Source organism: Fomitiporia mediterranea (genome assembly GCF_000271605.1).
Source record: "Fomitiporia mediterranea MF3/22 unplaced genomic scaffold FOMMEscaffold_10, whole genome shotgun sequence".
NCBI lineage: Eukaryota > Fungi > Basidiomycota > Agaricomycetes > Hymenochaetales > Hymenochaetaceae > Fomitiporia > Fomitiporia mediterranea.
The window spans coordinates 902,533-914,342 of record NW_006760395.1 but is presented as its reverse complement, the minus strand read 5'-3'; the positions used below and the strand labels follow the sequence as shown (position 1 = coordinate 914,342).

The 11,810-nt window shown below is 41.2% G+C and overlaps 3 protein-coding genes across 3 annotated transcripts; 2 read left to right on the top strand and 1 right to left on the bottom strand.

The window, feature by feature from the left end:
* Positions 1 to 3,416: 3,416 nt before the first annotated feature.
* Positions 3,417 to 4,069, bottom strand: FOMMEDRAFT_30743 (uncharacterized protein; the record flags this gene model as incomplete). The annotated part of the gene is made up of 2 exons (XM_007269458.1): positions 3,417 to 3,918; positions 3,972 to 4,069. 2 exons carry the CDS (start codon positions 4,067 to 4,069, stop codon positions 3,417 to 3,419), a joined length of 600 nt encoding a protein of 199 aa, XP_007269520.1.
* A 634-nt stretch (positions 4,070 to 4,703) lies between these two features.
* FOMMEDRAFT_30742 (uncharacterized protein) lies at positions 4,704 to 6,941 on the top strand (the record flags this gene model as incomplete). The annotated part of the gene is made up of 5 exons (XM_007269457.1): positions 4,704 to 5,089; positions 5,145 to 5,382; positions 5,566 to 5,631; positions 5,658 to 6,167; positions 6,201 to 6,941. 5 exons carry the CDS (start codon positions 4,704 to 4,706, stop codon positions 6,939 to 6,941), a joined length of 1,941 nt encoding a protein of 646 aa, XP_007269519.1.
* A 536-nt stretch (positions 6,942 to 7,477) lies between these two features.
* Positions 7,478 to 9,975, top strand: FOMMEDRAFT_170114 (uncharacterized protein; the record flags this gene model as incomplete). Its single annotated transcript, XM_007269456.1, has 5 exons — positions 7,478 to 7,564; positions 7,618 to 8,057; positions 8,117 to 8,354; positions 8,413 to 9,150; positions 9,199 to 9,975. The coding sequence occupies 5 exons, from the start codon at positions 7,478 to 7,480 to the stop codon at positions 9,973 to 9,975; spliced, it is 2,280 nt and encodes a 759-aa protein (XP_007269518.1).
* Between the last annotated feature and the right edge of the window lie 1,835 nt (positions 9,976 to 11,810).

Sequence of the window (11,810 nt, the reverse complement as noted above, 5' to 3'; positions counted from 1 at the left end):
TGTTTTGCTTGTTAGGGGATTTTGGCAGTCTTTCAACATATGCCTGTACTTATTACAATTGTAGCATTTAACTTTACTGTAAGGCTTTGTTTTGCCTTTAGCTACACTTTTGCCTTTTGTTTGTAGGCTGTCTTGTTCAGCATCTTGTTTTGTTTGGGAGTACTGAGAATGATACTTAGTATATGTGTTTTACAATTTGTGTATCAACTTAGCTAGTGTCAGAATGTCTTTCTGAGCTACTGTAACTGTTAGTAGTTGATTATAATAGGTAATCTGCCTGTGTAGCATTGTGGCTACCCATCTATACTCATAAGGAGTAGTGAGGTTAATTGTTGAGATGTATGTATTGTTATTAGAGGCTTTATTATGTGTAGACAACTGTCTGTAGATTTGTTTAATGTTGTCTAACATCTTATCTATCAGGAAAAAGTCTTAAGGCTTATATTAGCTTATAAACATATAAATTATATAAATTTTCTAAAAAATATAAAAGACTATATATCCAACCTCTTAAAATGAGAAAATTATAAAAAGCTATATAAGATACAAAAAGGTATGTACAAATTGTTAATATTAATAAGGTTTATAAGTATTGACAATATGTAAATGAACTTATATCCAACCTCCTAAAATGAAAAGATATTAAAAGAACTCTGTATTTTAACAAGAGTAATATAGTTTTATAATATATACAATCTAATGTAAAGCTTTAAAAGTACTTTGTATATTGTTAAATATTATTATACTTTATAAGAGCTTTATAAGGCTTCAAAATAGTTATAATATTTTACAATCTAGGTATTCATTTATTTCTCTCCTTTTCCTCTTATAATTAAGTATTTACATTTTAATATACTTGTATTAATTTATTTCTACTACATTTCATTCTAATAATATTGTACTTGTGAAACAATCATACAGACACAAAAAGAGAGAAAGAAAGGAAAGGAGTGTCCAGTTGTAGAGAATCATACTTTGAATATATTAGACTAGTCTTCACCTAAGGGACAGAATTGTTAGCAAGTACAGGTAATTGAAGCAAGGAGAGGGACACACTATGACAATGTGTAGGAAGGGTAGGTAGTGTACTAGGTTGAGATCCAGAGTGTCAAGCAAGCTGATTTGAGCTACAGGCAAATCTGTATCTGTGTGTGTATACTATATACTCTTACTATAGTAAGTAATAGAAGGTACAGTGTACTGAGTCATTAATCACAAGAGTGTATCTCTGGGACATCCTGACATGAAGAGAGAAGGTAATGTAGAAGTTGCAGACAGACTCAGTGTGAGTAGTATGAGTAGTAGGTCAATACTTCTGTTTAATACAATTCTATACCTAGTACAGAGGAATACAAATATCTATCTAGAGTAGTTTCAAGTACTGAATGTGTGGAAAAGGAGAGTGTGTACTAGGTGAGAGAGAGAGTAGCATGACAGGAGTAGCTGTACAGGGACATTGTTACAAGCATGTACTCATTATTATTGTCTGTACTACAGAGTAGGAAGAAGTATATAAATGTATAGAATTATTGAAGAAGTTGTTTAGCATTAGTCAACAATACAAATGTATGTGTGAATGCAAAAAGGAAGGTGAACATAAAAAAGTGAGAATAGTAAAGGAGAGGTAATGTAAATGGCAGAGTAAGGAGTAGGAGGGATGGAAGGGAGACAAAAAGTTGAGAGGAGAGGGATGAGTAACTATTGTGTAGACTATTATGAAGTAGGCTAGCTACTTATACTTTACACTAAAGGATAGTGTTGTCAGCTGGGTTGTGTCATTGTAAGATCTGAGGCTCAGTACAGGCATCACAGTAGTAGATTAGAGAGACAAGTATAGTAATGTTTGTTACCTATGTTGTTACAGGCAGAGTACCTACTGGTAGGACACTTGTGAGTAGAGGACTTGACTAGAGAGAACAGAGGCAAAAACATAGTGTTAGGGGCAGAGGGTTGGGGAGACAGTAAAGGTAGAAGGTAAAGGAGTAACAAAGAGAAATACATTATTATATACTCCCAATCTTCAGCAGTTGATTACATAAGCAACTATAATATGAGTTGTCAACTGATAGAACATTTCAATTATTGTATTTAGGTATAAAATAAAATTATTGATCTACTTTGTAATACAGTAAAAAGAAATATAACATGTATATAGCTTTCTAAACATACTAATGTAATTATTACAAGTAGATAAAATGCCTTTTACAATAATTGTAAACTGCTTGTATAAATAATCTAAGTATGATATACATTAATATACCTTTTGTATAAATTATAAGGCAACAATAGTAATTATTACATTATTATATTATAAGTATAACTCTTTCTTTAAGATTATAATTTAAATATAATACAAGCATAACACTTTAGGTTGTTATATAAAGTTAGTATAATACATGTAATAGATTTTTATTCATCCCTAGTACTTATGTAGTCTTTATATACATTAATATGTCTTATTTAAATATTGCAATTCAATTACAAGCCTTATAATTACTTTATAATGTATATACAGTACATATGTTACTTTACAAAGTCTATAAGAAATTACAAGAAATCTGACTTTTTCCTAATGTCAAACTGTGATACATGCCCTTTAACTGTAAACAACATAGATATGTCTACAGCATGTGTCATTGTTGTTTGAACATTGTATCATTCAGAAAGCACCTTCATAAGACTTCTAACACTTGTATGTATTGTAAAGTTTGTATATATTGTATCAGTTATTGTTTTCATAATACAATAATACAAAACATTACCTGTGCATATGCCAGCATCATTAGAGGAAGGGGGATTGTGCTCTAGATGATCTGAGAGCATCATGGCAGCAAGCACACTGTGTATGTGTAAGCACTATATCTTATATCCCTTTACACCAGCCAACTTTTCTGTTCCTTTAAAGAACTTTGTAACATCAGAGTCCTTCATTGTAGTGTTAACAAAGGTATGTGTTGTAGACAACATTGTAATGGGTTTGGAGGGAGGGGAAGTACTAGGGCTTGGTGCACTAGCAGGAGGCAAAGGTGTTCTGCAAGAGTGAGTATGTGGGGGCATTCAATGGGCACTAAGGCTCATAACCTTTTAAACAAGCATAGCAGGAGTGCCCCCCAACTCTCTCTTATTGAGACATCAGGCAAGTATCTGCCTTATATACTACAGTGTGAAGTCTGATAGTCTGAGACATTCCAAGTGCAGTAACGCTACAAAAGGCAATTGGGGGTTTCCTAATCTAGAGCTAGAGCGCAATCTAATAGAGGCTCTATGTTATATCTTCGAAACGGACTCGGTCTGAATCGGATTACCCACACAATGAGAACATGAATGCAGACGCAAATTACAACAACAGAGTTTCATTCCACAATACAATACAATACAGTAAAACCTTTTGAACCATGCGAAGACGCTGGTTCAAATCATGCAATCTCGTTTTCGTCCTCTGAGAACTCAATGTCTTCCTCGGGCAGGAACAACTGATCTCTTTCACACCTTTCAACATAAGAACTGGCCTTGTACTTCTGTTTTGGAATGAAGGGAGGAGCCTCATCACCAATGGATTCCACGTATGGATCGTTCTGCTGGTCAGTAGCATCGTACCACCGTGGCTTCCGACCTTCTGGGATGCCCATCAAGGCGCGCACTTTGTCCATTTGCTCGTCAGATACCTTAAGGCGATGCAAGCTCCTCCAGAGATCCTCCAAGAACGTAACAAACTGGTCGGGAGCTCCTCGATAGGTCCCAGCGCGTATGTTGAAGTGCACGTTTGCTGCATTCTGAACCCATTGCGTGATGGTTAATACAGCGCTGAACATGTCATTCTCCCAGTCAAGCCCGTATTTCTCAGACAGGCGTCGAAAGTATTTGCATTTAGACTGGAATACAAAGACCCATTCACTAGGATGCGTACGTGTCTTGCCACTATGAAAATAGTCAGGCGGAAAAGACCACGTTGCGAATGAACGACTGCTCACTTGATAATTGCTCTCTGTTTGCCGGCAGTCAAATCCACAGTAGTAGTGGATTTATTGAGCGAAAGATCGGTCATTCCAGTCTCTATTGTACCCGACATGGTGGTTGTAGGAAGTCAAGGAAGGCGAGTAAGTAGGCATTTATTGGCACGAAGCGAAGGATTCAGGGAAGTGGCTTCAAGATTCAATTGATACGCGATGATTACATAACTGAATCGATTTGTACTCGTAAATTCCGATTGTTTCTTCAACTTGAAGTCAATTGTAATACTAACAGGAATTACAGCAAGCGTTTGTTTATTTATTTTACTTTGACTCACATGTATTTTTTCAGCAAGATGTGTTTGCTTGCACTATATATAGAAGCATTCGAGGTTGATTGCAGCCGTATTCGGGCTTTTCGGCAATCAATCAGTCTTGGCCCTAATTCCTCGGCTCGGTGTCTAAGTAGGTTCCTCTCTGCTAGACTTGATCATACACAACTCTGCCGCCATCTACACTTAAAGTATCGGTAATGCGTCAACACAGGGTGACTGCAAAACATGCAAAACATTCTTACACTGCCCCAGGATATTCTCTCTTTAATTTGGTCTGAACTCAGCCTGGCCGATATATTGCGTGTTAGCCAGGTGCTGTCCGAACGGTTTTCTTTTGTCGGTGTTGGACCCATCGCTTTCACAGACATGTTGCACGTTGTCTTCCGCGATATTAAATGATAAGCAACTTTGGATCTGCATGTACGAGCAAAACGTCGTAGCGAACGACCTATGTATCCCGAACTATCTGGGCAATCTCGAGCACGTTCATGTGCGTGATATCCAGTCGTGGGTAAAACATGCCGTTTTGCTTGATAGAAACTACCGAACACCTTACAAAAAGCTTCATGCATGGAGGATAGCGAACCGCGAAAAGTTGGGAATAACGTGGCTCAGACTGGTTCACGGGCATTGGGCGCTTGTCGCCTCAGCTGATGTTCATACCTGTGAATTTTCGGTATGGGAGATTCCTCCAGAAGGGGAGATTCGTCAGGTTGCGAGAGTATTTCTGGACGCTCCTGTCATAGATGGGATGGCAGATGAGTCGTGTCAACAGGTTCACTGCGCAATTACTATAGGAGCTTCGTGAGTCCCTAGACTAATTGTCTGATGTTTGTTTTCTCAACCATTGGACACAAAGAGCCCCGTATATACTCATCTTCAATATAATTGAACATGCAGAAAAAGTCACGCTGGACGAGCTTATTTCCATATCGGGTGCATCACACGTCCGCTTCTTTCGAGGAAGTTGCCTTGGATTTGCAACCTGGAAGAATGACGATTCTTATCCTCATATCATCGATTGGAAGAACTGGAACTCGTACAAGCTCCATATCCCAAGTAGTGCTCTTTCTCAAGTCCCCTCATTGCTCCCATTTGTACGTACAGCTATCATGTTTCAAGTGACCAAGCTCTGGAGTTTTTCTAGGAACCGTGTATTGCAATGACAATCAAGGAAGGATTTGTTTTATCCTTGCACCGAACTGCAATACATGTCTTCTCATTCCCTCCATCCAAGGGCATGCACGATCCAGGCCACATAGCTACTTTGGCTCTCGAAGTGCACGCTTGGTATGGCCAATTTTTGGATGTATCCGAAGACGAAATTAGGAAAATTGGACGATCAGGTTTGTTTATGCGACTATATTTTCAGGATAAAACCTCTGCGTTCCGCCAGGCTGTAATACTGCGCAACAGAGGCATGGAACAAACCAGAGCCTTCAACTTATGCGAAACACTAAGCATTAGTCCTTGGACAGCCTTCCCAGAATCGCGTCCCCCGGTGTTGACCGACTATGCCCTGGGCCTTTCAGGTCGCAGGTTATTTTGTGTGACGACATTAAAGTCGCACTGCTGGTTACCACCGACGCTTTCAACAATGCCCATTGAATTAACAGTCGGTTCTGATGAAGAGAACCAGCTGTTCACTTCTTTCGGTGATTACGTACCAGTCTCCAGGGAAGCACTTCCACTCCCACATTTGATCACCAGTCTCTCGTTTGACGACGGAAATGGCTATTTGTTGATGGGAACTAGGTCGGGGGACGTTCGTCTTGCAGCATTCATGGACAAGAACATCATAAGACACGAGTGTGTACATATCGAATCTTTGGGATCCTTGGCAACGGAGGTGGTGACTCCAGTTTCGCAGAAGCTCTCAGAGGTATGTCAGATTTTCGAAACTGAATGTTAACAGCCGGATGACGCTTCTCGAATCAAGGCGGCAGTTCCTCCGGATTTACCAGTGTTTTACACTATCAGGGAGACTTACAAATTTGGTGACGAACTTCCACCTTCGATTCGTGAAGACGTGACTAGTGACTGGTTCGACGAGCAAGTCGGAAAACAGACATTTTCGAATTGGTCAAATGACTGGTCGCAATTCGAATGTCTATGGGACTGGGTGATACCGCTTTCGCGATGGGGTCCCATTGATAAAGATTTTTTCAACACGACGCCGTCTATTTTCGCACGGAACCGACTCCAAGCATTAGGAGACCTAATTCCTGTGCTGTATGACGTGACGAACCACAAGCGTGTCGTCTTCCGCAACGGAGAACGCATGTTCTTCTGCAGATCTGAACGAAACCCTGATCACGATGACGACTCCGACGAAGAAGAAACTGTAGCATTTGAGGGCGAACCGGACATTTTCCTGTGCATTCTACCATGCACGTACTCTCAGTATTCGGGTGATCCACCATCAATCATCAGACATTTGCCCAGCCGCGATATTCATGCAATGGATGCAAATCTCCGGGACTGGCGTGGTTCACAAACTCGACAAACGCGATGTAGTGCAGCAAACGTAGTCTACCAAGTTCGAGAGCATCACGAGATGTTGTGCAAGCAGTACCCAGATGACGATACCATGGCAGGCTGGACTGGGGAAGAATGGGACAGACTCTTTTATGATCTTTGTGGACTCAGTCACTAGGTGTTCGATAAGTCGATTTTACAATAGATTACATCTAGTCGCTTCCACTGACTATGCAGTCTTTGGAATTAGTACCTAGTCAACCTGCTTGTTCGTTACCACACAGTTGTTTAGCTATAAGTATTACAAGCACAATATTAGCTGGGTATTCACTGCATCGAAGAATATGGGAACACCCTTTGCTGAATCTGTCTCACTGCATGACGGTGGTCTTCCGAGGCTAATTGGTTATTGAAACGTTGCAACAAGGTTGTGTCCGAGACACAACCCTTAAAGAGGGTAGAAGTACTAGAGAACCGTTTCAGGGCGACACGTGGATCGACGTCGCACGATCTATGGCAAATACGGCAATTCGGGTAGTAGCGGTCTTCCACTACCAACCCTGTTTTTCTAGGTCCCGTACCTGTGTTTTACGCTTGTGCTTTTGTCCTTTGGCCATTTATCTGATGCTCGGGTATATCTGGACTTGCCTTCAGCTTGGATTCAAGCTCTGCCATCCTTGTCCGCGCCAGTCTCCGTGACCTACCTTCCAGTTCATGACTACCTTGCAGACTCTGCCTCACGACGTACATTCACTAATTTGGTCTAATCTGGACCTTAAAGATGTTCTTCGCCTTCGTCAGGTGCGGCAACATACTCTTTACGTTGACAGTTTTAACATCTCTTCCCGTTGAAGACATGCTCTACGCTTGCAGAAGCAATCTCTAACGACAAACTGCTGTGGACGCGCATTTTCGTTACGCACGTGAAAGCAAGTGGCCTCTGTTCTCCGCATAACTTACGTAGTATCGAGGATGTCGCCGCGCATGACGTGGAATCTTGGGTCAAGCATGCAGTCCTACTCGACAAGGCTTATAAAAAAGCAAATCGAGAATTATCGGTTCGCAGGCTCGGAAGTCCTACAGGCCTTTGGGTCACTTGGATTAAACTCCTTCTCGGTCGTTGGTGCCTCATCGCATCTTCGAACGATGATGAGAGCGTATTCTCTGTCTGGGAGGTACCTTCGGAGGGCGAACCGAGGCTATCCACTAAAATTTGTCTCGATGCACCTGTTCTTGATGGTCAGGTGGATGAAGACAACGGATGTTGCCGATGCGCTATCACGGTGGGAACTTCGTGAGCGTCAACGAATCAGTTTTGCTATGATTGTTTAAATATCTCCTGGTTCATTTTAGCACGCCGTATATCCTCATTCTCAACTTAAGCCGTACTCAAGGCACGGTCGTCGTTCATCAACTTGCCGAGATTCCAGATGCATCTCACGTAGTATTTCTTCGTGGAAGCCTTATAGGATTTGCTGTTCGTTCCGGAAGTGATAAGTATCCTCATATTCTTAACTGGAGGACGAAATGTATTTCCACGTTGTGCGTGCCTTGTGGTGTGCTGCCAGACTCGACGACGGAGGCCCCTCAAGTACGTCCGTCCTTTCAGTTGAAATGATTTTTTTCAGACCTTTTCTACGTTTATTAAGGAATCATGCGTAACAATGGCTATAAAGGATGGTTATATATTTACGTTACATCGCTCTGCAATCGATGTATTTGTTTTACCGGACATTGCCAGCTCCACGTACGAAGCAGGAGCAGAAGCAGAAGCAAAATATGTAACAAAACTACCTTTAACCAGCGGCGCATTCGATGGCCGATTTACGGCCGGAGACGATGAGCAGGGAGCAAATGATTCGCTGGTATTCCTCCGCCTTCACTTTCAGGATTTCAAATCCGGGCTTCGAGAAGCCTTGATTTTCAGAGAGGATAGTACGGGGAGCACATCCTCATTTACCGTGAGCGATGCACCGAGCGGTAACCACCCAGACGTTCCAGTCCCTCAGACCTTGTATCATTATTCATTTGGCGTATCAACACAAATGGTCTTCTGCATGACGTCGCATGCAAACCAAGCGTGGATCCCTCCTGCTCTGTCGATCTCCCATGTACAATATGCTCCAGGTGTTGGAGAGAGCAGTCTGTATGCAAAATTTGGCGAATACGTATCGGTTCAAAGAACTGGCCTTCCTCTTCTGTATGATATCTCCTGTCTAGACTTTGATGATGGAAGAGGAATCATAGTTTTCGGAACCAACTCAGGCGACGTGCGATTTGCATCTTTCCTTGAGTCAGATATCATTCCGTGCCAAAGTCTACAGGACGACTTACTGGAGAATCTGGAGTGTGCACCCGTGACCTCAGCCTGTCGAAATTTGTCACAGGTACAGTACATATCCTATTCCAGCCCTTCCAAGCTGATGTTATCCCAGGTTCCTGACAGCTTGGACCTTCCGGTATTTTACAACATCCGGAAGGAGTACGACTTGCATGATGGTCTGCCTTCGGAAGTTTCTGAAGAATTAATCCTTCCTTGGTACGATCAAGCACATGGTCTTGAGCCTTTTGGCAACTGGTCAAATGACTGGATACTGTTCCAGGCTGTATGGGATTGGATCACTCCGCTCTCACGTTGGGGCAGCCTCGACATAGATTTCCTGAATAGAACTGCTTCAACAGTTGCAAGGAACCGACTCCAGGCTCTTGGTGACATTATTCCTGTCGTCTACGATATCGATGATCATTGCCGTGTTATCTTTCGTATTGGTGAACAGATGTTCTATTGCCGCTCATTAGACCCTCACGACGAGGAGAGAGCTAATGATGAATCCCAAGTTGAGGGTAGCATCATTCTCGGAAATTTGCCTATCGCGTACAGCGAGTTCCTTTCCAATCCCAACGTTATTCTGGCCCACGCTTCCGATCACGCGACACAGAGAAACCTATCGCATTGGCACATGCCGCAGAGTATTTCTGCACAAGCTAGCATTGGAAACATCATGCTCGCCTTCCGTGATGGTGAGGAAGGCGCACCCGAACAGAATCTAGACAATGCCACCATGGAGGGATGGTCGAATGAGGAGTGGGAGAGGAACTATCAGCGTGCTATGAATCTGGACTGGTTCCTAGACATCGCTGCTATGGAAGGATGGTCCGATGAGGAGTGGAAGAGGAATTATGAACAAGCTATGAGGTTTGACTGGAGGTAATTCAAACTGGGATACATGGTGTATTGTGCTATATAGTTACGCGTTGATCACAGGCATTGAGTTCATCCCTAAAGACCACTTGGATAGAGCGAAGGAAAACTGTTTGTTCCCCAGGAGTCATGTTGAACTATCTATTAGTGTCGCCGACATAGTTAAGCAGCATTCCGATTTGACTCGGCTTATAGCTATATGCTCTATGAAAGAGATGAGATAGAATGTCGGGAACGCTTGAGCTATCTACACAGCTTCTGCGTGTAATCACGTCATCTGGATCCATGTAAGTAACCTCATTAAGTAGACAGACTATCGTTCAGTTTCATTCCCTCGTACATGCAGTATAAATCACATTGCATATACACCTCACCCCTCTGGTTGTTTATTCTTCCTTTCAACCTTATCACTTTCAGCCGATTCATTCAATACGTTTTGATTTATACAAGTGTTGTCTGATATCTGTCCTGTAAAGTCGTGTTAATACACATGCTGGACATAATTGCGAGCATCTCTTACTGTAGAATATATAGCAGTAAACAAGCCAAAATAATTTATATTGAAGTCTAGCTAGAGTACGACTATGATATAGTTATCATATTCGACAAAGTCTAAGTAGGAAATAGTAGATAATTGGAATGCGTCAGCTGGAGTGGTTCTAATGGCACTTGCGTCTCTGACCCACGTTTGACTAGTCTACTGGTAGACTTTATACCCTTTGGCAATGTTTTTGTACCCTGGTATATGCTGCCGCAGAGTTCCTGCTACTACCGGAATCCTATTAGCAGGATGCTGATAGTACTGACTGGCACTGGCAGCCGTACCATACATACTATTTGTAGAAGGACACTTCTGATAGTGAGCTATCAGAATTTAGGCAAGATTCAGTACACCACTACATGGAGGTTGTGATATGTGAAGTATTATTGTGAGGTGTATGAATGTGAGTAGATTTGTTGGCTTACCATCAGATGATTGCAATATTGGCACTTCACAGGGTTTTTTCTTGGATTTATTCTAATGTGACATTTAGCACGTTTTGCTTCAGGCTATTCCATTGAATCAGTTTGTAGTCCCATCACGAAAAAGTCGCAACAAATGTATTTAATAATAGCAAATGTAATTTAATAATGTAGTTATATATCTATTACAATCTAAAATAACAATTATACTTGGCACATAATTAAATTGTAACAATTGTATATAAATGTAATAATTATACAAGAATTGTATTATACTACAAGTGTTTTTTAAAGCAAATAATGTTAATACCATTATTACTACAATATTATATGTAAGACACAAGTACTTAACTTTTGTTGTAATATATTAAAATTGTATATAAATTAATACACAACAGCAGTTGATTGATTATAATACTCATAAAAGTGATACATTATACTTGTAAGTTGATTATAGTACTTTTGGTAAGATAACATACAATTATATATATTAATATTGTTAACAATCACTCTGTTAGACTTATAATATAATCTGGTTTTACCTTTAAGCTATATATCAAAGTGATTATGTAATCGAATACTGAAGATTGAGAGCATATAATGACACACTTGCACTTGCCACTCCTTTCCTCCTACCTCCACCATCTCCCCAACCCTCTTCCCCCAACCCTATGTTGTTGCTTCTGTTCTCTCTAGTCAAGTCCTTTGATTGCAAGCATCCTACCAGCAGGCACTCTGCCTGCTACAACATAGGCAATAAACATCTCACTGTACCTGTCTCTCCAATCTGCTGTTGCAATGCCTACACTAAGCCTCAGATCCTGTAATAATACCACTGAGCTGACTACAGCATCCCCTCCCAGTTTCAATGTAAAGCATAAG